The sequence below is a fragment of the Cupressus sempervirens genome, chromosome 2 (genome assembly GCF_028749045.1).
Source record: "Cupressus sempervirens isolate cs-2001-9-10 chromosome 2, ASM2874904v1, whole genome shotgun sequence".
Lineage (NCBI taxonomy): Eukaryota > Viridiplantae > Streptophyta > Pinopsida > Cupressales > Cupressaceae > Cupressus > Cupressus sempervirens.
Genome location: NC_143119.1, coordinates 601056532 through 601082619, shown reverse-complemented (window position 1 = coordinate 601082619; position 26088 = coordinate 601056532). Strand labels below are relative to the sequence as shown.

At 36.5% G+C, this 26088-nt stretch overlaps 1 protein-coding gene across 3 annotated transcripts in view; it reads right to left on the bottom strand.

Annotated features, from left to right (window-relative positions):
* LOC149574826 (glycine-rich protein) overlaps positions 1–26088 on the bottom strand; it is a 164836-nt gene that overhangs the window by 49459 nt on the left and 89289 nt on the right. For all 3 annotated transcript variants that reach the window (XR_016360101.1, XM_089814664.1, XM_089814665.1), the window contains exons 10-11: positions 21163–21209; positions 4551–4635 (exon numbers count right to left, since the gene is read on the bottom strand). Coding sequence is in view for 2 of the 3 variants with exons in the window: in XM_089814664.1 (XP_089670790.1) it covers positions 4551–4635; positions 21163–21209 (132 nt within the window). In the remaining variant the exon portion in view is untranslated. The remainder of the gene's footprint in view (positions 1–4550; positions 4636–21162; positions 21210–26088) is intronic.

Genomic DNA, 26088 nt, shown 5'->3' with positions numbered 1-26088 from the left:
CAGAATTTTAATTCTAGTTTGTTGCAATTTTTTTGAAAAACTTCATGCTCAAATTTGTCATTACAATGCATTGTTATTTTTTTTGTTGTAAAAATTTCAACTTTGAATGCATTATGAATCATTATTATTGAGTTTATGATCATTATGATTATGCTGGGAATAGTTATTGGTTATTAAGTTTTAAGTTTTAACTTATGTTGAAACTTATTTCAATTTGGAACTATGGTCCATGTTTTAAACTTTTCCTTTCACCCTCAACGGTCATAGTTGAGCTTATGAAAGCTAAATGAGAGATGCCAATATTACAAAACCAAAGCAAGATAAAACAAAATCAAAGACAGTGAATAAAATAATTATTTTATAGATGTTGATCACTAATTCACTGGGGATGCTCCTGCATCAATATGTCATCCTCTCCCTCAACTTGGTAACACTGAAAATGGCCACAAAGATAGATAATATAAGATAAGATAATAATATTAATGTCCAACAAAAGGCCACAAAAGGTCTATGGGACTGAGAGCTTACAACAAGATAGCTGACAAAAACAGGAGCACCAAACTGTGTCCGAGAAAAGCAAACAGTAAACAAGAAACAAGAAGAAGAGAAGAGAAGTGCCAAGGCAAGGACTAGGAGTCCTTTGTTGGCAAAAGGAAAGCGGTCACAAAAGGATATGACTATGGGTGAACATGAACCCAAATCTGTCTATGTGAGCTACTAGAGGAGAGTCGCTGTTGGAAGAAACTGCTACAAGGTTTGACAGACCTGGAGTGACTGGTGGTATTAGACGGCCTTTTCACACCCCAAGATGGAGATAAGGGTGAGAAAAAGACAGTAATGAACAGAGCAGAGGTATGCCGGAAAGGAACTAGTGATTGTAAAGTACTATCGCGAAGCAGGGTGGCCTCCTGAAGGTAAAGTGCGAGAAACTGCTGGTCAATGTAGTTGACGAAAGTTGAAAGAGAAAAACAGCCACGGAAGAGACAATGAAAACCCCTCTGATCTCATAGAAGATAGGGCAACGAAAAATAAATTGAGTCTCTATCTTGACCTCTACTAGAGTACACAACTGACAGATCCAATGTCTGCTATCCATATGATGGTCGGTCTAGGCCCAAAGACGATGAGAACCTACTCTGAAGGAGCCCACAGAGATACACAGTGCATGACACCAACGTCGAGATAGGTAGCTAGGACGAACAATAATCCCATCACGGATCTCCAGAAAGTGCTCAGCATAGAACAACATCCTCGGACGTAAACCTCCAGGAGGATTACTCCAAGTAGTGATAATGTATTGTCTATAGATATCAAGTTTGACATGCTCATTCAACTCCTGATGCAAGGGGAGGAGATGAGCAAGGGCATCCAACAAGAACTGATATAGAGGGAGGTGATCAATATCAATCCCAATCGAACTCAGCAAAGAGTTTGCCTGAGCATACTAGCAGCGAACTTGAGAGCTAGTATCAGAACTTGCAGTCATAACAGAAGAGCAGTAGGCTAGGTAGGATTATCTATATCAATCTCCAGTCGAATCCGCAAAACCATAAGGCGATGAAGGAACCAAATCAAGTCGAATATGGCCGCAAGTCTGAAGGGGTGAGCACCATGAGGGGTGAACCTGTGACATCTAATGATAGGTCGCAAAAGTAGTGTCTGCATATGCTCAATCGAGGCCCAATCTAAGACAAGGAAAGAAGGCCCCCAAACCACAATAAAGAAAAAAATATGTGAAACGTGAAATGATTCAAAACAAACAATCATATACCACAAGCCATCTTAGATCATTGTCCGATTTGGCAAGGTTGAAATAAGTTTATTTAATTTTAATTTTTTATTTACCTTCAATTTGCAGCCAAATGTTAGTCTCAAATTTATAGCATGTATTACTTATTTTAATTTTGATTTGTTATTTTTAACACTATAATAGGTTTCTAAGACTGGACCGTGTTGCAGAAAATTGTCTTGAGATCACTTTTGAAGGTGCATGAGGCATTGAAACGTCTTGGTTATTAGCAACCTTCAAAGCATGTTGAAACAAACAAATTCAGAGGGACCAATAGGTCAAAATATTAGTCCTCAATCATGATTGGTGGCCTTGTATGGATTACATTTTGAATTTCACTAAGGCTATCATGAATATGATCAAACTTGCTATTGTAGATTAGCCAATTTTGCAAAATAAATATGACTGGACAGAGTTTATATTTATAAAATAAAGCACATAATAGCAACCAAGGAGAACAGTCCCATAAAAGTATTTTCCAAAGAGTTCAAAGAATCATTGTAAACAAGATGACCACACCCTTGCATATCTTTGCAATTGCATTGTCTCCAAATATTACAACACAAAAAAAAAAAAAAAAAATTCCCAAGAGAGTGCCACTATATTAAGACCCACAAGAAATTTCAAGGTGGAAGACTAGAAATTAAAGAATCTTTCTAGATCCAACTGTGGAGGATACTATTGTGAGTGAGTTTGATAACCTCTTGCAACCCGAGTTCTATCATAGGTACGTATTTTTTACTTATAATATTTTTTCTATTTTGTCATAATTATAAATTATGTTTTCACTATAAATTTACATTAAATATCTTCAAATTCAAGGAGTTCTAAGTTCTTGGGCTGATTGGAACTAGAATACATACTCCTGTGTCTAGTTAGTTAAGCACAACCAATTGGCTGCAAAAATAATATGAGTTGGTCTATGTGCATTCGACTATTGCCTCCTCTCACATAATCAAGTTGACTACGCGCATTCCAACTAGAGTGGAACTAGGGTACATTATCCTTTATCCACTTAGTTAAGCACAAACCAATTGGTTGCAAAAAGCATGAGTTGGTCTATGTGCATTCCAACATGTGCCTCCAGTCACATAATCAAAGTATCTACAAACAAGACGAGGCAAAGAATTTGGAATTTTACCTACGTTACCCAGAGTTTCTAGGTCAAGAACGGCAGGATAGGTTTTTGGAATGGCAAATTTTTTTGTCAATTTGGGGATAAGTTTGTCTGGCTATAAAAATATAGGGGTATTTTCAAATATAAGTTGAAATTTGCAAATATACATGTCGATAAGTAGGAGATGGATTCATGTTCAATCACTACTCATGAAATATAAGTCAATGAGTTTGACTCAAAAATCACACAGTTAAATCCTAATAGCAATATCACAATATACATCTCATTCATATGAAACTAAGCACAAAGCATGTCATTTAAACATTATAGAACCTTCACATACACCATTTGAATGCCATCTAGGAAATAATAACTAATTCACTACTCAATATTTATTAAATTTTAACTCTAGTCTATTATGCATTCATATAACAGTCTCAATTGTCAATATGCATATCAATACTTGAACAAAAATATAAGTTTAACAGTGAACATTATCATAGAAATCTGAAAATCTAAATATGCCCAAAGGCTAGAGGGTTGCCATAAAGTTTCATCATGATGTTCAAGTTCAACATAAAAAACAAAATATAGAAAAATGAAGGAAACTGCTGATCTTATTCTGCTGCAAAGTGAAAACCCCAGCTTGCTGGTATAAACTCCAAATGCAAAAAAAAAATGTCAAACAATGGCATATGACAGTCACTTTTTCCCTTTAAGGGCACGTGGGGAGGTGGGCCCCACTATCGTCCTAATAAATTGTATTAAAATAAGGTTCGAACACTTTCTTTTAATATTTGTTTTCTTTTACGCCCGGCTGTCCCTGGTAGAGTTGAGGGACATTTGTGACATCCCCGGCCGCACTGGGAACAGCCTTCCACAACCCTTATTTTCTTCCAATGTCTCTGTGTTTTTCAAACGTCGCGACCAAATTTTCAGTTTTCAGGTACATAGGGGGGACGTCCAATACCCATCCCCCTGTCCCAGGGGAGTCCCTATTCCAGAAACTCTGGGTTTTTTGGCGGGGGCACATCCCTAGGTAACGTAGATTTTTACCGTTGAGTGTGCAGACTTAATGCATCTACTACATGGATTTCCATAGTCGCTTTAAATGACGAGAAAGATGAAAATAAATGATTGTATATTGTATTGACTTGACATTTGACATTGAACGAACAATTAAACTCTAACACTATGACTAATGTTTTCAATTTCCTATATATTTGTGGAAATACATGGGTAATGAATCAATGATACACACACACATGTATATACCTGTGTAAGTGCATGTGCCTATGTATATAGCAAATCCACACAAAGCCATGGGAGAAAAAAGTCATACTGGAGCTTGTTCCCAAATTAGCAGCTATGGATATATCTCGACAATGTTTTTTAGAAAAAATATCAAGATAAAAGTTTAATGCTAAATATTTAACATCTCAATGATTTGGGCCATTGTATATCTCAAAATGAATTCAGAAAAATGCTCAAAAGCAACCAAACAGCTTCCACTAAATCAGGAGACAAGCACCGGACCAAATTTAACATAATATATAATTTTAATGATATTTGATACAATCCAAAACTGATACTGAACCAAAAATTTCACATTTCCATGTTTCATTTCAGTGTGAGATAGCCTACCTGCCAATATTTTTTTCCCTTCACACTTTGTCTTATCTCATCTGTTCCTAAAGCTTTAGTGCGAAGAAGCCTACCTTCATCATCCCTGCTTTGCAAAATAAATTAGTTTATGCAATTACACATACTTTTGAAAGAATAGTCCAATATCAAATTGCATTTCAAGCACAACTAATCTTAAATATCTGTTAATGTACAAACTGAATAGATGATCTTCAGATTTTTATTTATGATAGTTTTTAAGCAATGTTGAACTAATTTTGTCCTGTGGAAAAAAAGAATCAACAAAATGACAACATAAATTTGAAGCTAGATTAAACCAATGTTTTGAACCCAAATAATATAAATGCACTATACAGAAAACCAGAAAAGCATACGAACAGATGACACGATTATTTATCCTAGGAAAATCCCTCCTCGCCAAGGTAAACAACCCAGCCCACAGAAAGATAGTTACTTTATTCAGTTTATCAAATCAATTACAAAAATCTCTGCCCCTTACTGGTGTCTTTGACATTCAATCATCACTCCATGATCAGAGCCAATAAAATTGACAGAGTATCATTTCATGAAGACACAGTATACAGATCTTCAGTCACAGCTATTATCTCAAACACACAAAATTCTGCTCATACAATGAGCAAAGCATCAAAACCAGCAAGATCAATACAAAACCAAAAACTTCTAAAGAAGCACCGCCTCAACATTACACAAGGCATGAATTGCATACGCAAAATGAACCACTGTATACAATAAACAGAATAAATGCTAGTAAGCAAATGTTCACCTCTGTGAAAGTCTTTCACTTTGGCCACAGTAATATCATCAAGCATGAGCAATAATATGGATCAATACGAAAATATGAATGGATGCCTCAAGGCACCAAGCAGCGACAGTTATAAAGGACACCTGGCAGCAGTAGAACATGTAAAGATAACATAATATGGAGAACCAACAATCTTAGACGGAAGTCATCGATGAACACAACTGAAGCACGATCTTCAATGCTGACAATGAACACAACACGCAAGAAGAAGCCAACCAATAGTATGCCAGATAATGGAGAGAAACCTAGTCACACTTAGCAAATCAACAAAGGCAAATACGAAGATCTCCAGTGCAGCTACCATTTTAAACAGATAAATCTTAGCTCAAGAAAACCTGCCTAAATCACTCGTACTTATCTGTCCTTGTTTTAAAAGACCTCGATTCTATTACTGCCCTTGCATAGGCTAGGCATTACTGGCACATGTATCATCTCCTAACTTACAACAGTTCCTTTACAACCTATATAGATAAATTCTGACTTGACGTATTATGACCTGCATTCCGACTCAATGCATACAAATTTCTTATCTGTTCATATGCATCTGTCAAGTTGCATTCAAAACAGCTCCTCATAAAAATTTATGTTTCTATATTTATTCTCCAGTAAAGTGAATCCTATAGTGACTCTATCTCTTCAGTTTACCTAAATGTTAAGCCACAGCATTTGTCGAGTTTCATCTATCAAATTTGAATTTTGGTGAATTTTTCCCTTGCCAAGTTTCCTCTGGATTTCACGATATTTAATACAATATTATTTTATTTTAAAATAATACTGAGTTCATTTGTAGAAGTATTTAGCAATGTTAAAATATTTTGACAATTTTGTAATTATATTACTTACATTTTAAAATAAATAAATCTAAATGCGGTAAATATAATGTCAAGTTTTTTTTCAAGTTTTCACCCTTGCTGAATTTCATCCAAATTTTATGATTCCCAAACTTGAATTCAAGTTTGAGCCTTATCACTTAGCCTAGATGTATGATTAAAAATATAAGAGCAAGATGACGAAAATATAAGCCGAGAGCATATATTTTATATTTGCATTTCATTCATCTTTTAAGACATAGCTAGTTCTCATTTGCTAGTGTTGTAATCTGCATGCTGACATTAGTACCAATCCTATTAGCAATAAGTTTATGCAACAAGTAACCAAATAAAACATCCTGCCTAACAGAAACCAAGCTGTTTACAATTGTATCCCGCCTGCACTCTTTTACCTACCATTTCTGTAGTAGCACAATGTTTCAATATCAATACCAAAATGTAAGGTATGTTTGACTGGCTAAAATTTTTAATCGGAAGTTCTGCTATAAAAATATTATTTTCTGAGTTAAACAGTCCAGGCTTGGATATGCCAGTAGAGGGAAAAATATTGGGATGGGATATGTTTTGGGTTTGTTTCTAGAGGACACATTTAAAATTATATTATGTTATTTTATAGAGCATAAAAATAAGAATTAAAGTCAGATAACACATACCATCCATATAAGCAAAAAAAAACTGAATAAACTGAAAAAACAGATACCTCAATATTAAAAGCTCTAGCCCCCTTTCTGTGGATCCCACCAAGAGTTAAATTTCATGTTGCACTCAGATGGGAGTGTCTACAATAAAATCTAGTCAACTGCAAGAGTGCAACACATAAAACCTACAGTGCAAATGAGGTAGACACTTAAAAGGTGCTAAAAAGTAGAGAATGTTGTTTTACATTAATGTGAAACCAGTAATGGAAAGAACATCCTCTCATGTTGGAGACAGGCGACACCTTAACATTCCAAAGACAATTGTGGACCCCACACAATTTCCCTGTGTCAAATAATGATTTTGATTTGTGTCAAAGCTTTAAACAAACAAACAACATGATGGCCTGCGGAAATGGCTGACCTTGGAGGACAAAAGGAATATTTCTAGGGTAATGGAGAAAAAATGAAGTATTAAAACAATAGTTACAGTTTTTGTTTACTCAAATACATGCTCTCTCAACTTTAGGAAAGTGCTGTTCACATATTTCTTGATTCATCTCACCAACACCTTTAAGTTTTAGAGAGTAGAGAAAGCAATAAGGGTGGGGTAGTGGTAGCTATTATCAAGTTTTCATAAATGTTGTGAGTTTCTTCTAACTATTGCAAGCAGTTTCTAAAAAGTTAAAAACAAAGGAGATAAAAAAATTAATTCAAGAATGATGATATTATTTCTTAAACTGCAAACAGCTCATCATTTAGATCCATCAAATTCCCAGTTGATCGCTTGTGCTCTAAAGAATGAAGATTTGGTTGAAAATAATGAGTTACGTATAGGAAAAAGCAATCATAAAATTATGAAAATGCCAGTCACCATGAAGTTTTGCCTGGTCTTCATGGTGTGGGCTTGGCAGCAAGGGCTCTACCCCTCAATCCCATCAAAAACACTACCCTCAAATCCTCAAGAGGGGCACTATCCCTTGATGCTAGTAGGGGATATAGCCCCAAAACCCTAATCTAGTTTGAAAAGGTATAAAATAAAAATTATTTTAGGTCCACAGTTTGAAAATAATGTTGATGTAGTGTTTCTTTGGACCTTATACTAAGTTTATTCAGGTAATTAGTACTATTTACTTAAGTAAATTAGAAAATAAGAGCACGTCATCCCTTTGACTGATGGGACTGCATACCACCCCTTCCTCATTCATCCCTTTCATTGATGGTAGTTAGATCCCAAATCTACCTATTACAATGAGTTCACATCACACCTCTGCTTCATTCCTAAATTCTATATATTATAGTCTATTTCCTTTATTTGCATATCAGACAATACCAGAGTCCCAAGACTCGCCACGAGTCGTGCAGATCAGTAGTTCAGATCAGCAAGCCGACCATGCCTACACGAGATTATATGACCCGCCGACTCGTGTCATGCCTGCATGACTCGCCAAGACAGCAGGTCGTACCATGACCCACCGGGTCCTTGGCCTATGACCTAACTGGTGGCAACAATAAGCTGCACATGCAAGAAAAGAAAAAAAATATATAAAGTATTTTCTTTCCTTTTTGCAACTTATCTTTTCTATTTTCCCCTAAAAGGTGATCTATTTGCTTGTTATGAGATTAAAGGAAAAGTGAGAGAGAAGAAGAAAAACAAGACGCCACAGGTTTGCAACCAACAAGGAAAAAGAGTATCAAAGAATCCACAAATAACATTGGGTAGGTCATAGGTTTGCATTGAGAGCATCAAGGAAGCCATAGCAGTTGTTCCAAGACTTCTCAACTCGTTTGAAAGATGTAAGTGTTAAATCTTGTAGATTTTGTTGATTTTTCTTGTATGTGTATAGATTTTTCATTTTTTTAATTAAATTTGTTTAGTTTAACTTTCCAAAGTTTGAATGTTTTCTATTAAAATATAAATTACATACTTCAATGAGAGAAGTAGAACAATAACAAACCCTAGATCTTTTTTAGAAAAAATTTGTAAACATTTATTTACAAGTTTTTCAAAAACAAATGTAGAGTTTGTTGATTTTTCTAAATTCTTCCATTGAAATTTGAAAATTTCAAAGAAAAAAGCACAATACATAAATGTAGAGATTGTTGATTCTACTCATAAAATTATCTTATTGTAGCAGCCTTCACATTTTGAAAACATTAATTCTTCCCAATACCTCCAAACGATGAATCTTGGAAATATACTAAAGAGTTTCAATATACCATGAATCATGGTGGCATCAATAGATTTAAGTACCATGTTGTCGGCATAATTAGTAGTGATGTTGAGCCATGTCTAAAATCAATTACTGAGGCAGTTCATTTATGTGATGCTTAGATAGAAAAATTTGAAGAGGAAAAGGAAAACTAAGAAGAGGCAATTGGAAGAGTTAAATGTTATTGGTTCCCATTCATCCACATCTGTAACCACAGGCGCATCCATATCCCTAGGTTATGTTGAAGATTGTTCTTTTGGGCTTCCCTTTCATCCTAGCGCTTCTGCTAGAGCTACTGCTTCTCTGTATGCTCCTCCTAGTGGCAAAGTTATCCTTGTCCCTAGAGTCCAAACATCCAAGTTGGACAGTTATTTTGTGACACACAATACTCCTGTTGTATAGCCCTCGCTTAAGAGCATGGGTAGGAACAAGAAGGTGTATGATGCTGCAAAAAAACAAATTTGCATGTTTTGGTACTTTTGCAACATTCCTTTTATTTCGGCCAAGTCATTCTTTGTAAATCCGCTGGTAATCTTACTAGCAGACTGTTATTTTAATTTCAGACTTCTGATCTGACTGCTATAACAGATAGATTTCAGCGATCACAATGCAATAATAATGTTCGAACTTGTTAAAGAATTTCTAACTATGATATTTGACTTTGATCTGATATCCGAATGCAGAGATAGAACGATTTATTGTTTACAGTTGTGCTATCTCTTGCATCCTCAATCAGATATATAATCCTATGGATGAGTAGACACGCCTATTCAAATGATGAGACATGATGGTTCATTAACATTTGTTTCCAAGAGGCACGATTATAACCAGTTGCTTTCTAGTTAACTATAACTAACACAGGTCTCATTAGTATTTAGTTTGTATTAACAAGATCAGGTCAATCATTAAGGTAAATGTAAATATAACCAATGCTAGATTGATATCCAAGAGACAAATGAATGTTTCATGCTTGTGAAGGATGTGATCAGTCAGATTGCCGAAGGAAGCACGGTCAATTTGGATCATGATTGTAATTAAGTATATATACATGTATAACAGTTCACAGAGTGAACTGGTATACATGTATATATACTTAATTACATGGTTATCAGTTCCACACTCTCCCAGGCTGACCGACGCTATCACATTTAACACTACCTCTTAGCTAGGGAAGACAACAAGTATGAATAGTTTTAGATATTGTTTGGCAAGTGATATCAAGGAGAATACACAATATCAAGTAAGCAGGATACTTGTATATCCCAATTATGGTCTGTGCACCGACACCACATCACATCATGTCTACCATAAGATGTCATGGTATGTCCACCATGATTATCTCATTAAGACCAAATTGATCTGCAATAGATATCAAGTCAGCATGGTATCAATCAATTAGTCTGAAAGATATTAACTATCAAGTCAGCATGATACTGGTCATTGTAAAGTCATCACCTTACAATGTCAAATACAAATGTGCTTTATCAGGAAGATCATCACCTTTCAGTAATATACACAGATAAGGCCCATGAAGTCATAGAATCACACATGACAAAAGTGTTTACACATTAAACATTTTAAAAATATATAATAGTACAAAAGAAAAAATTTTGAGATTTAGTCTCACTAATTTATATTTCAACCATAACAAGTTTCTTTCTAAGGTACTCCACTTTAACTCTGGAGAGAAGCTTAGTAAGGATCTGCTGTTTGATCATTTGTACAAATATATTCCTGCTGAATTAAATTCCTTTCAACCATATCCCTCACGTACTTCTAAGGGAACTTTAAATGCTTGGATCGATCATGGAAAACAGGATTAACTGAGAGCTTGATGCAGTTGATTGTAACAATGAATAGTACTAGGTTTCAAGAACTTTCCAAACAGTCCTAGAAATAACTTTCGAAGCCATACAACTTTGCTAGGTCCCATTGCGGCTGCAATGTATTCAGCTTCAGTAGAACTTTGTACCACAGAAAATTGATTCCTGCTTATCCAAGAGATCATGGAAAACCCAAACTAAAACATCCCGACGTGCTCTTTCAATCACTCGCACTTCTGGCCCAATCTGAATCTATGAATCCATGTATGTCTAGATCAACATTCTTATATTTGAATCCATATCCAATAGTACCCTTTAGGTACCTAAAAATGTGTTTAGCAACAACAAGGTGTATTTTGTGTGGTTCACACATAAATTGACTCAAACATTCACTGCATAGAAAATGTCATGTCATGTGTTAACCAAGTACATCAAAGATTCCATGATTTGTCTATACGGGGTAGGATCTTAAAATCTGGATTCGGCTGCCACTTCTTTCAATTTGTGTAAGTTTGTTTCCATGGGTGTGGACATAGGCCTACAGTTCAGCATTCCAAACATTTTCAAAATGTCAATAGTATATTGCCCTTCATTCAAAAGGATACCATCAGGTTTCTGCCAAACTTCCAATCCCATAAAGTAATGCAATAGACCCAAATCCTTCATATCAAATTTTGAAGCCAAATCCTTCATATCAAATTCTAAAGCCAAATCCTTCTTACATTGAGCAATTAGGTGATCTTCTCATGTAATTAGGAGGTCAACATAGAGAATTAATACTAACATATCACCTTTAATAACTTGAAAGTAGGGATTTGGATCAGCTTCATTTTTAGAGAAACCAAGTCATGTAAGGTACCTATCAATTCTGTCATAGCAGGCTCTAGGAGCCTGTTTAAGTTCATACAGGGATTTCTTCAATTTACATACATGGGATGTTGCATCATGAATCACAAAACCATCAGATTGTTCTAGATAGACTTTCTCTTCCATAGTTGCGTTCAAGAATGTTGTCTTTACATCCATCTAGTGCATCTTCCAGCCCTTTGTTGTAGCAATGGCTACAACTTGTCTAACAGACGGATATATGGCAATTGGTGCAAATTTCTCCTCATAATCAATTCTCTCTTGTGAGAAACCTCTTGCAACAAAATGTGCCTTATGTTTCTCTAAACTGTCATTATAGCATGTTTAATTTTGAAGAGCCATTTAGAGGAAACAATAGATTTCCCCTTAGGTCTAGGTACTATATCCCATGCATTATTTTTTAGAGTTGAATGACACTCTTCTATCATGGCATCTTTCCATACTAGGTGTTTAAGAGCTTTAGTTACACTGGTGGGTTCTGAATTTGAAATCCCGTTCATTAGTGCTAGGTAGTTTGATAATATATTAGGCCTCTTACTCTAAAAGTGTCTTTTAGTGCAATGAAGTTTTCTGCTTCCTCAATAACCTTTCTAGCCCAAAGTGGTTGTTTCCTTTTGTTAACATTAGGATTTTTCTCCCTCTAAATCTCAAGACTAGTATGCTTTTCATTAGGGTTTTCTTCTGGTTGCTCCCTCTAAGTCTCAAAATTAGGTTCTTCCTTCATGTTTTCAGGTGAGTCCTAAATTCCTAGTTGATCTAAACCCTTAGACCTTTAGAAGGCAATGTCTTCCTCGAAAGTGACATCTCTACTCAGTCTACTTGGCCTTGATCAAGTAGGTATATTTTGTAGCCTTTACAAGTTTCACTATAACCCACAAAAATCCCATTTCTCCCAAAAGGTTCTAATTTTGTTCTTTTCACTTTAGGTACATGTATGTATACAAGACACCCAAATATCCTAAGATAGCTTATATCAAGTTTTGTCCATGTAAAGGCCTCTTCTGGTCTTTTATTATCAAGATGTGAGTGAGGACATCTATTTTGTATGTAGACAATTGTTCTTGATCCTTCTACCCAAAATGAAGCATCAAATTTCAGTCATACATCATTGACTTTGCAACTTCCACAATGGTTCTATTTTTCCTCTCAACTACCCCATTTTATTTAGGATTATAGGGTACAATGAACTCCCTCTTAATCCCGGCATTCATACAAAATTCTCTAAAAATTTGGGAAGTGAATTCTTTCTCATTGTCAACTCTCGGGGTTTTAACTTTCTTTCCTACCGATTTTTTTATTAGGGCCTTAAATTCGTTGAATTTCTTAAGGATCTCTTCTAACTCTTTGCATTCCAAGAAGTAGATCCAAGTCTTTCTGGAGAAGTCATCCACAAAAATTACATAGTATAGAGACCCTCCCGCTGATGGAGTTGACATAGGTCCACATAAATCTACGTAGAGTAATTCCAATACATTTTTAGTTTTGCTTAAACTATTTTGGAAGGATCCTTTTGTGTTCTTCCCTAATGCACACCCCTTATATGTTCAAATATGGATTGTGTTTAGTTTGGGAAGTCCTATTAATAATTTTTCCATAGATGTTAGGGCTCGGAAATGTGTATGCCCTAAATTTTCTATGCCAAATTTCATTGGAGTCAAGGGTTTCGTGAATGAGTGCTGGTTTTGAATCAATGCAGAGTTTGTATAGGTATCCGTGTCTTAAACCTATTAGTTTAGCCTTCCTAGAAGTAGCATTCTTTGGCTATGCCAAGACTTTTTCATTCATGAAAGTGGCTCTATATCCATTATCTTTTAGGGCAGATATAGATACTAGGTCTCTTTTAATTCTTGGTATAAACAATACATCTTGTAGTTGGATAGTGATGCCAGAATCTAATTTGATGTTATAGGTGCTCACTCCTTTTACAAGATGTGCAGAGTCATCTCTAATGGTTACCTCTTCCTCAATTTCTTCAACCACAGTATCTAGATGTTCTCAAAATCCGGTGATATGTCTAGCAAACCCACTATCAATCACCATGTATTGACTTTATTTGATACATGATTTGATGGTGTTCAATAGAATAGAAACTTCTTAGGATCTTCTTTAGTATCTGGTTTCCTTACCATAGCATAGGACGTTTGTTTCTTAAGTCTGTCAGAGCATTTGACAACATAATGTCCATATTCATCACATCTAAAACATTGGACTTGTGAAGCATCTCTTCTTTCCTTAACCTTACCATGACAACCCTTCTTCCTTTTGAATTTCTTCTTTCCTTTCTTATGATGTTTGGCATTTAGAACAGCAAGGTCCTCATTTATGGATTTTTGTTTGATTCCTTTTGGTAACTACCTCACTTCTTCTAGAGAGTTAGACCTTAGACGGTCTAACTTTGGGAGTTTTGACCTTGTACTTATGCCTTGTTTGAATGATTCCCACGAGTTCGATAATCCACTTAGAGCTAAAGGGGGTAATATTTTCTTTATATCTCATGCCCAATGTTTGATAGTTGATCCCTCAATTTTATTATTATCACGAAGTAGGCAGTCACAAATTCTCCTTTATTCATACTTATATGATTCAGTTGTGTTTTGAGTGCAAGAGTTTTGCCAGTATTATTTATCTCAAAGGGGCTGTCTAGAGATTTTAACATGAGGCGTGTTGCCATCTTCTTTGCCAATATTGGTACTATGTGGTCTCTCACAGAAACAACTATTACTTTCATAGCTTTCCTATTATTTTCAATTCATTGGGAATTTTCTGGCTCTCCTATATAAGCTTTCCTATGTAAGCTTCTGACTCTCATAGGCTATAGGGTGTCTATCTTGCATCAATACCGCGCCAATGCCCACTCCGGATGCATCCACTCCAAAGTGAATGGTTGAGTGTAAGTCAAGTAAGGCAAGAACCAAGCAAGTTCTAATTGCTTCTTTTAACTTATCAAAAGTGTGTTGCGCCTATTCATTCCACAAGAAGGAGTATTTCTTAGTCAAATCTGTTAATGGTGCACTGAGCTGAGAGAATCCTTTTACAAACCTCCGATAATAACTGCACAGTTCAAAGAACCCTCGCAACTGAGAGAGCAATTTTGATGGGGGCCAATCAAGGATAGCTTGAATCTTCTCCTAGTGGACTTGCACTCCATATTTACTAACAACGTGCCCTAGGCATAATATTTCTATCATTTCAAATTCACACTTGGACTACTTGGTGAACAAGGACTGAGCCTCCATGATCGCTAGGACTTCATCCAAATGTCTCAAGTGTTCTTCCCAACTTTTCTTGTAAATAAGGATATCATCGAAGAATACCAACAAGTACTTGCGCAATTGTTTGTTGAAGAGGTGATTCATGCAAAACTAAAAAGTAGTTGGTGCATTTGTTAATCCGAACCGCATGCCCAAGAACTCATAATGCCTGTAGTGACAATGAAAAGTCGTTTTCTCCACATCTTCCCCCATGCGGATCTAATGGTAACCAGAATAGAGATCTGTTTTTTTTTTTAAACCGCACCATGCAACTCATCCAACAATTCATCAATCCTAGGAATAGGGTATCTATTTTTTATTGTCTTCTTATTCAACGCATGGTAGTCCACACACCTGTGCAACGTCTCATCCTTCTTTTTTACTAATACTACTAATGAAGCAAAAGGGCTAGAGTTGGGAAAGATCCATCCTTTCTCGAGCAACTCCTCAATTGTCTTCTTGATCTCATATTTGAATATTTTGAGATGGCAGTAGGGCGTGGTGACAATTGCTTTGGCGCCAACTTCCAACTCGATGGTATGCTCATAACCACGATGGGGAGGTATGCCAAGAGGCATATCTATAAAAACTTTATCATGGGTACTCAAGATAGTCAGAAGATCATCATCCCAGTAAGGTGTTCATTGTCCTTTTATTGGTTCTACCGAAACAAAACAATGTGCAACCCATGCAATGTCATCATACCGAAAAATGGCCTCCATCCACTGTGCCAAAACTTCCTTCATTCCTCATTGGCCATCCCATGAAGAACCTTCTTTCCATCGACAACAAAAGTGAAGTCTATCCACTTGAAACTCTGTGTATTCATCTAGTGACTCCATCCACTATATGTCCAAAATAACCTCCATATCATCCAAGTCTACTATAAAGAAATCCTCTATCATAGTGTGATTAGCCATGGTCATACTCAATTGAGGAACAAGATGCATGCCGGGTAAAAGTGTTCCTCCGGCGACCTTGACCTAGAATCCTACATGCGTCTTTGTAGGTAGACCTCTTCTTTTCACCAAGGATGAGTTTATGAAGTTTAGAGTGGCTCCACTATCAAGCATCACAATAACCCCCTATCCTTGAAGGGTTCCCCATACTCAGAATAGTGTACATCTCGAGCTCCCAACCAGGGCGATGGTTCCTCCACGTCGTGCCAATCCGGCGATCCTCTCTGTACAGTTCAAATTAACAATTTTGGAGTCTTGGAGGTGACCATCCTCTGTGGGTAGATTCTCCTGATCGTCTTCAGCATTAGACACAACCTCGATGTAGTGTATGTTCCCTTTACTGAGGCATTTGTTCCCAGGTTCCTACAGTTCCTTACAATTGGCACATAATTTCTTCCTTCGGAGCTCCTGTCTGGTAGCTTTGCCCAATGAAGGCTTCTTCAACAGAGATTTGTTATCTTTGTCTCTTGGAAATATTGGCAGTTTAGAGTGGAAGTAACCTCGAGAGGATGATGTTGATGATGATGCCATGCTTCACACCTTTTTATCCGTCCATGAAGAGCACTATCTGTCTCCTTTCAAAAATGTCCATAACCAAAATAGAGAATTTTTGAAATTTCGTGATTAACTAGTCGACCGATCCAATTTGCCTCAATTGTGCCAACTCTTTAAAATTAAGTTTTGGATCTTTACCATCAAACCGATATATCAATATTTCAGTGAATTCTATATAAGTATTTACTTGGTCATGCCCCAACATAATAATGCCATTATGCCACCATTCCTGCGCCACTCCTTCCAAGTGGAGTGCTGCAAAATTTAATTGCTTCTTCTTCTAGTATTGAATTAAGCTGGAAGTAAGTATCAGCCTTCATTACCCATGCTTGGGCAAAGATGGATCCGGTTTTGTCAAATGGTAAAAGATTTTCTTTACTCAACTTTCTTCTAAGATTGTCGTTAAAATGTCTTTAGTTTCCGCCTCCAAGATATTGCATTCTCAATTCTGTGTAATCTTTGTAGGATATATCTTCCAGGTTTGCATTCTTCCTATGTTCTTTCAATTGTTCTTGAACTTCCTCAAAGGTTGGTTGCCTTCCTCCGTGTGGTACCTCCGTCCGTGGAGGGAAAGTCAGCATGGAAGGTCGAAAGCATTGTCATGTCCCCTATTTTGACTAAATAGACTTAATAATAAATTATAATATAATTAATTATTAAATTAAATATAATATTAATATAATATTAAATTATAAATAAATAATGATAAATATTAATTCAAATATAAATTTATTATGAATATGATATAGTCAATATCATAATATTTATAAGATAACAATAACTATTTGAAAGACAAATAGAAACGTAAAAGACATATATCAAATATCAAATAATTTTAACTAAACAATTATAAATACCAGATGGTGTGATTAAGAGATAGAAGTGACGTGACTCTTGAACGAAGATTTCAGATATTAAATGGGGAACATTCACATTGAAACGGAGGGGGGGGGGAAGAGAAGAGGGAACAAGGGAGATATTGACCCAATAAGTCCCAAACAGACTCAGCGTGACATGTGTGAGTTGTAGACCCAAATGCATGATAAGAAACATCGATCAATCAGAATATAGACAAAACACCAGTCGTGAGCAAGGAAGGAATACATATGTAAAAAGGATATCAACTAATCTTAGTCTACAACCGTCTAAACATACAGTGACCAATATATCCGAATATATTTAATTGCAGGAGATCGACTAATATTAAATGAAACATTAATATCAGAAACTAATTAATAGTGGAGATCAATTCCTATTGGGGATTGATTAATAATTACAGTTGGAGTCTAGTGCAGTCATCTATGTATAGTAATTGAAATTTCCAAAGAGAAAATATTACAAGAGGATGTCGATAATTATGTTATAGCCGTCTATATTGCATGAAAACGCAAAATTGACTAAGGGACCAACTGTAAGAGTTCAAGGAGGATAATAGAAGCGAAGAATATCATTAAGATAGAGATACAAGAAATTAACTTCAGTGGCAAACCAGTATAATATACATTAGCATGGAGCAGGAAAAAAATACATAGATTACGAGTGCAACAGATCGGTGATACGAGGTGCCAAGTGATAGAAACTCTCAAATATAAATACAACTAGTTAATAATAACAAATCAAAAGAGAAGAATTCCATAAAGATAGTTAAGAGAAAGTATTAACACTACAAAGACATATTGTAGACATTGAGTGATCAATACTATCAACATTTTAATGCATGATTACATATTCAATATTACCAGCATTATATAAAATCTAGACCCAAAACTTAATCATTATTGGGGACATTAAAAGCGTGCCAAATGAGGATTTGTCTTTCCTGAAACCAAGTCAGTACTGTAACCATTTTGTTCCCCATATATCTTATTGTTTGCCAATTTCCAAAGAGTTTCTTCCATAAGTCGTTGGGTGTCATTGATCTGTGCCTAATTCCTTGAAAGATCCCTCAATAGTGCCATGACATCTGCAAGAGTGGGTTCTTGATCTACCATTCTATCAACTGAGTGGGATCTCCTTCTTTTCCAGCTATAAACTTTCATTCACTGTCCATAGGTTGGCAAGATCTTTGGATCTAATACCACTGTAATGTTCCTATGTCCGTCAGCATCAAGTTTCTGGTTAAAGAATGTATATAGTTCCCTGCATGTGGCAAATCAACTGGAATTTGCCTTGTTTGTAGATAGCCAAGACCAACAAGTGGTGTACAGTGATAGCAAGTTGTTCATACAGTGAAGTTGGAATAGTATGTTCGTACAACGGAAAGATTCAGACTGTGCAGATAGAGTGTAAGTCTGCATAGGGGAGGTAATGTGACTGTACGGTGATGTTGGCTATGTGACTGTACGGTGATGTTGACTAGGTGTCATACAGTAATGTGGAAGGATGACTGTATGGCTAGGGAACGTGAGATGTTGGCGTACGGCAAAGGTATGGTGATGGCGTATGGTGAGGTGATGGTTGTTGGTGGGTCGTATGGTTGCCAATCCGTACAAATGGAGATAGATCTGCGCCAAGGAATAGTGGAGTGTCTATGTGCCTTCCACAATGCCGAGTTCAATACAAGTTAAGACAATCGCTAGTAACAAACATAAATCAACACAAAGATGGGCAATCTAAATCATGTAAATATATAGTAGCAGACAATGACGGTGCTCCAAATGTACCAGACCCAAAGCAAAGTAATACAAAGAATCAGAATAGGGTGAGGGTTGAGCCCCACCAAAACCGAACTAGCCAAGTAGGGAAGATCTTTCACTTCTGAAATGGTGAACAACAAAGAACTCCAATAGGAATTCGCAGTACAAAGAAAATCATCCAAATCGCATGACAACTACTACTTACACGTCGTGCTTAAATACCCTTTGTAGGAATTCCCAAGGGTTTACAAAGATGGTCAATGGCAACACCTATGGAAACAATAAAAATGGGTCCAAGATATACTAAATCAATAGGCCCATAAACAATGCTTTGATTATTTATTTATTTTATGATGGGAACATTACATCCCCTACTTTGAAAAATAGTCATACATGCACCCCTACCCAAACCCAAAGTACCTAAGTACCCCCATCCCCATGCAACCTTGGAAAATTATCACTTTTGTATGGAGGTTGAACAGAAAAAGTGGCAATTGGGAAAGAAATAAGCAATTTGCTCGCATGAAAGCCCTTAAGCAAACTGTGGATTACATAAGAGTTGCACCCAAAACCCCAACCCAATAAAAAATATTTGCAGAAACCATTCACACTATTCATGTTCCTTGATTGAAGTTTACTTAGTACCCGCTAAAAGAAATTCTTGGACCAAGAGCACAATATGGCAGCAAAAGACATCAGTGAGGATGGGTGAAGGTAACATCTTCATATCAAAATACTCAAAAGGTATCCAGTAAAACCCCATGGATCCAACTTCTAGGAAGGATACAGGGAAATGTGCAACAGATGGCACACCAGTTTCTATGCCTTCTCTCTTAGTATTGGCTTCCCAGAACTTAGCAGCATAGCCTCCACTTTCCAAGTGCTTGCAGAACCACAATGGGAATAAAAAAATTTCCAAGCAGTAGCACTCCTCTATGAGCACAGCACAGTTCATGCTGAAGAATTGCAAAAGAATAGATAACAATATGAGGCCCTCTAATAAGCAATTTCAAAAGACACCAGAAAGCACAGCAAGGCAAGATTCAAATGCAAGCAATTGTGAATTTCCTGTCCCATCTGGCCAAGCGGGATCTGCATGATGAGAGTAAGAGGGAACATGACACAAATTGTCAGATTTTAGGAAGAAAATGACAAGCTCCAACTGTGTCTGGGCACATTGCCTCTCAAGAGATTATGTTTTGGGAAGATATTAATCACACAAAAGACAAAGTTCTTTAACAAGACTCCCACTGTAAATACATTTGTATCCCCTCCTCCATGAATGGCACAAGCACATCAATGATCTGGCTAAGAAATTTCCTTAAACAATCAGCTCACGTGTGCCTGTTCCTAGTCTGTGCATAACATCATTGCCTACTCAGAATAGAATATTTTATCTATCTTACAGCTCTTCTACCTGAGGCTACATTTTCTTAAAGAAACTTACAAAAGTTTGTGGATGCATCCTCTCTGCCATTTTAAGCCCTAACAAGTACTACTGCAAAGAATGAACAATCTTAAGTAGTGTATGTTTTGAAAGTAATTGGTAGTTTTTTGCATGGTCCCCAAACACACTTCATGATTGATATCTCGAGATCTTCCTATACTCCACTCCTTATTTTAATAAATAAATGCAAAATATCACAAACTTGCAATGTATAAAAAGGTTAGGGAATCCTCTTATTTTTGCATCATCTGATAGATAAATTAAGGGAAAACATATGCAACTAACAAGAAAAGCTCAATACTTCATATTCATGTTACTCCAAAATAAGTCTTGAAAAAAAAAACTTAAAATCCAAGCAACACTATTTGCCCAGGGAATTATACACCAACAAGAGAACTCGCCTACATATATTCAAGCATCTCTGACAGCTATGGTGAAAATTTCTAAACATAAATCTTAGAAATGGAAACTAAGTACAAAGTATTTGTAAACATTTCTTCTGATCAAAACGCAAAGACAAATCATAAAAGCAATATGACTTTCATGGTAAGTAACATTCAAAAACTGCAATACCTGAAACCAATTATTATTTGGCGAACTCCAGCAAGAAAAGATTGGATCTGAAAAAGAATAAAAAATCAATTTATTAATCACAACTGCATTTCTTTCCAAATCTTCATCTTCTTCACCAATATTGTAAATAATCAATGTATTAAAATTCAAGAAAAAGAAACCCTTTAAGTGTTATAAAGCCATATGCAATGGCATGTCACTAAATAATAAATGTTAGAATAATTTGTTGTATAGCAATAGTGTACGCCAGATGATAGAATGTAAATACCACAGTGTAATTGGTTTTCTGAACATAATTAAATAATGTGGATTGTTCCCTACATGTTTTGCCTTGTAAATTGCTAATAAGATAACACAGAATTACTAGATGGGAGAGCAAATATCAACGAACAGTAGGAGATAGCAATCAATGTATGTCAGATGCTGGTGAATACATATGTGCAGAAAGATTACCATACACAAAAAATTTATGGCAACTTCTATCAATTTGAAGTGTAACAGATAGAAAGAAGAAACAGATAATATTTATTTTCACAATAAACATGTCACATATTACTATCTCAACTAGGAGTTCTATAACAAATCTAAGCACTAGAAAGTCTACTAAGGAGCTTATTAAAAAACAAATAGGCATAGACAAGAAGAAGAGATAAGGGCATGTAATCCAAAGCATGAATAAACATGAAAAATGAAAATCCAGTCAAAGGAAAATGCAGCCAACGGAACTGTACATCAAAACTTGAGTTCAGACCAGAAAATAGTCTTCAGTGACATTATCCACATAATAAGAAACAACTGTATCCTCATTCATCACTATAGAAGGGCCTAGATATCGGTATATGAATGGCTAGGTCTAAGAGAACATGGTCGGACAATCCTAATGAATGATAACAGTCACCTAGAACTTCTCCTAACATCAATGGTCAACAGACCTCCAGCGTTGGAGACAAAACTGATGATATATGCCTATCCCAAACAGTAGCCATTATTAAAAGAGCTGTTTGTCCCTGACAATGGTGTCTAAATGAATTGAATGTGCCTAATAGAAGCTCGAGCCCATGATTCATGTATCTTAGTGGTAATGCAGAATGAGAATCCTCTTATTGACCTTTCTTATTGTGTCTCTGAGACTACAGAGTCCAAAAAGAACATGATGCCAGCTACATAAAGACTAAGCTGAAACAAGAAGGTGATCATATCACTGCCACTTTGAGTCCCCACCAGAAAGTCCAAGAAAAGAATATTCATCTGTGTCTGTCTCACGGAAAGAACAGAAAAGATATCTTATTGCCTCTGCCACTTTGAGTTCCCAACAGCAAGTCCAGGAAAACAATATTCCTCTGTATCTGTCTCGTGGAGAGAAAAGAAAAGACATCTTATTGCCGAGAGGAATTTGGGGGATAGTCCTAAACGATAATTGGTGGAATCAAATCTTCACTTGGTTAAGGAGGGCCCTTAGGCCATGTGACCAAATCTTGCTAGAGAGAGTCAACAGAAAAGATGGTACTATCTGTCAGAAATGTTGACTAATAGTACTATCTGTAAATGTTCAACATAGAAAGAGAGAAGCTGTTTGATATAAAATGACAATCAACAAGCATAAATTATCAAATCAGAACACCTTAAACAAACATTGTTGTATCTAGAATCATTCACAATTACTTAGAACAAGTTATAAAATGCGAGATTTCTTCAGAGTGCAACCTTGTAAGCAAATGCTCCTAAAGCAACAAAAAAAGACTAACAAGTTCTGACCAAAATATGAATTTTGTGAAATTACCAGAACTTTTCCAAGCAAACTAATCATAACAAAGTTACGATACTTCTTACGGTAACTCATTTCATTATTATATAACTGAAATTGTTCTGATTAAAATTGCTATCTCAGAATTAATAACATATGAGTGGTTTCATACCAACTAATTTCTTCTTAACTTCAACTTGGTGACTTCAGTATGATACTAGGTGATTATGCTAATCATAGACATAACAAAATACTGGATACAGTGAGGTCTGCAACTTCTGGCTGCAAACGCTTATCATTATACCTTCCAATCTAGTAGGTGTGTCCTGCTGTATTGAAATTGGAATGATGATTTCAGCTCCCAATGCTATCTGGATATACTACAGACTGCTATTGACTGCTCAGGAAATAAGGTCTGTGCCTTTCAATGTTCAAATGTCAATGCCAACAAACTGCACTGTGAATGATTCGCGTATTGTGATTGTTGTACACTCGCGTAGCAAGCCTCTTGGGTTTCATCCAGAAATGATTCTCCACAGGGTTTGCATCTTAGGGAAAAAATTCCGAAAATAGCAGAGAAAAATATACCACCATATCCAAATGAATCCTCTCCTTCACATGTCATTCTACAAATAAGCTCTAGCAGCTCCAAAAGGCAGATTTCTGATTGCTTCCCATCCTCAATCAATGCAATAGAAAATTTCCAGTTTTGCTCACCATCCAACATGCCAACGAAGCAACTTTGTTGACAACTAGATAACTCAACTTCATCTCATCATAGCCCCACAGCAATGACGAGAAAATAGGGGCTCAAGTTATAATGAATAATGAAATATGTTATAATAACATATTCTATGACCAGATATTTAATTATTCATCTATTCCCTTTTATTGTTAATTTATTCTAGCCTCATGAAATGATAAAGGCTAGATGCCCATCATTGTTGGCTAAGACTCAAAAGGGGACGTGACAATCCTCCCGTCCCGGGATTGCTGGTCCTCTAACAATCTCAAATTGGGGAGCTATAAAATTTCCTCTCCTTCCCAACTCACATCCTCAATAGGTAGATCCTTCCATTTAATCAGGTATTCTCAAACAACATCATTTCTCAATTTCCTTTGTCTCCAATCAGCAATGCCTTCAGAACTAGGACTAAATTCCCTTCTTCATCTAATGGTGGAAGCTTTGGAGACACAACAATATGCACCCTCGCCAATCTTCTTAAGAATCCCATAAGTACCATATAAACATGGCTCCAGCTTCTCTGCAACACTTACTTAATGATGATTGTCTATATGGTTGTAAGCACAGGAAAACCATGACCCCATCCTAAAATGTTCTCTCAAGTTTGTGCATCTCTGCATACATTTTCTGTTGATTTTATGCATGTTGGATGTAATTTTTTAGTGCCCTGAGAATATCCTGACAATACAGAATTGTCTCCTTTGCGCGAGGAGCCTTCTTGTCATCATTTGTTAGGTCCATAAATGATAAAACATCATACCCATACAAGGCCCTTAGGGGGGACATGCCAATTGACATATGGTAGGTAGTATCGTAACCATACTCACCTAAATGAAGCCATTTTACCCAAGCACGCTACTGCCCAGAAACATAGTTTCTATGATAGCCCTCTATCCATTTATTTACAATCTCCATCTACCCATCTGTTTGAGGATGGTAACTAGTGCTTGGAGTCAATTATGTACTGCTGTGAAAACATATTGATGAATTTGCTATCTTTATCACTCAGAATGGTCTTACATACACCACGCAATCTCAAAGCTTCCCTACAAAATAATTCAACAACCAGGGATGCTAAAAAATCAGTAGCAATGGCAAAGAAATGAGAATATTTTGTTACTTTGTCCACAACTACGAAGATACAATCTTTCCCTTGCACCTGGGGTAGACTTGTGATAATGTCCCCATTTTTAGCAGGTTCCTATTGTTGTTGGTAAAAATTATATTGTAGCCGATGGGTTGAGTTGGTATTCGAAAGGTCGCGTGATGGTTGAGTCATCCCTTCGGGAAGTATATGTACATCGTCCGAATGGAATTATGGATCATCATTGTATTTGGAATTGCATATGTGCTTATATGAATAAAGTGTATGTTTTGTGTTACATTATAATCTATTAATGCAATAAGTATCCGTTTACCCTGAACGGTAAACATTTGGCGTTGTTTCCAGTCGAACCTGGTACAAAAGAGGTGTTATGAAGATTAATGTCAAATTTGCTCAATAAGGATAGGAATAAAATAAAAGACAAGGATGAGATATGCACAGCACAGGAAGCATTAATACTCACAATTTAGGCGAAGCGCAGACAGAAGTTTCAGCAACTCATCGACGGGCACCGAAGTGGTGGAGCACGGACAGAGGGAGTGCATTCACGTAGCAAACCAAGGAGTGTCGAGGACTTGCTTGAAGAAACGCGCTAGAGATTAAATTTGGTAGAAGAGACAAGGGAGGAGTTCCTAAACTTGTATACGCCAAGGGTAGAGAGTCCAAATGGAAGGGAAGGAAACCGCACAGCACGAGGTACCGAAGGAGCACGAGTGTGGGGTGAACTCTTCGTTCCCAATACACCTGACGAACAGATACAAGTAGAGAATTGAACAACTTCTCTTGAAGAAGATCTCTTCACAAAGAATAACACAATTGTCCATAGCACGGTTGTCCAGAGCAACGCAAGTACTGAGAACATCGCGGCTACGCAAAACAGCGTGGGTGCGCAACAAGTACCACATATTCAAAAGAAATTAACAATGGCAGGACCAAAGGAAAAACAGTTGAAATTTAATGGCGATGGGACAGCTGATCCAGTCAGATATTGTAAAACATGTGAAACAATCAGGATTGCGAACAGTGTAATGGATCAGGATGACTGGGTCCAACAATTTCCGATTACCCTACGAGGTGTAGCAATCGATTGGTTTTCAGACACCAATCCGAAGAAGTTAACTACATGGCCAGACGTCAAGAAAGAATTCATGGTAGAGTTCTGACTACTAAGAGATGATAACGAGATAGTAGCGGAAATCTACAGGACCAAGCAGGGCAAGAATGAAACAATCCACGTGTATACTAGGAGGCTAAACAAACTCGCAGGAAGTATGGAAAGCCAACCAACAAACGAGTTAAAGAAACGGTGGTTCGTCGAAGGCTTACGAGCAT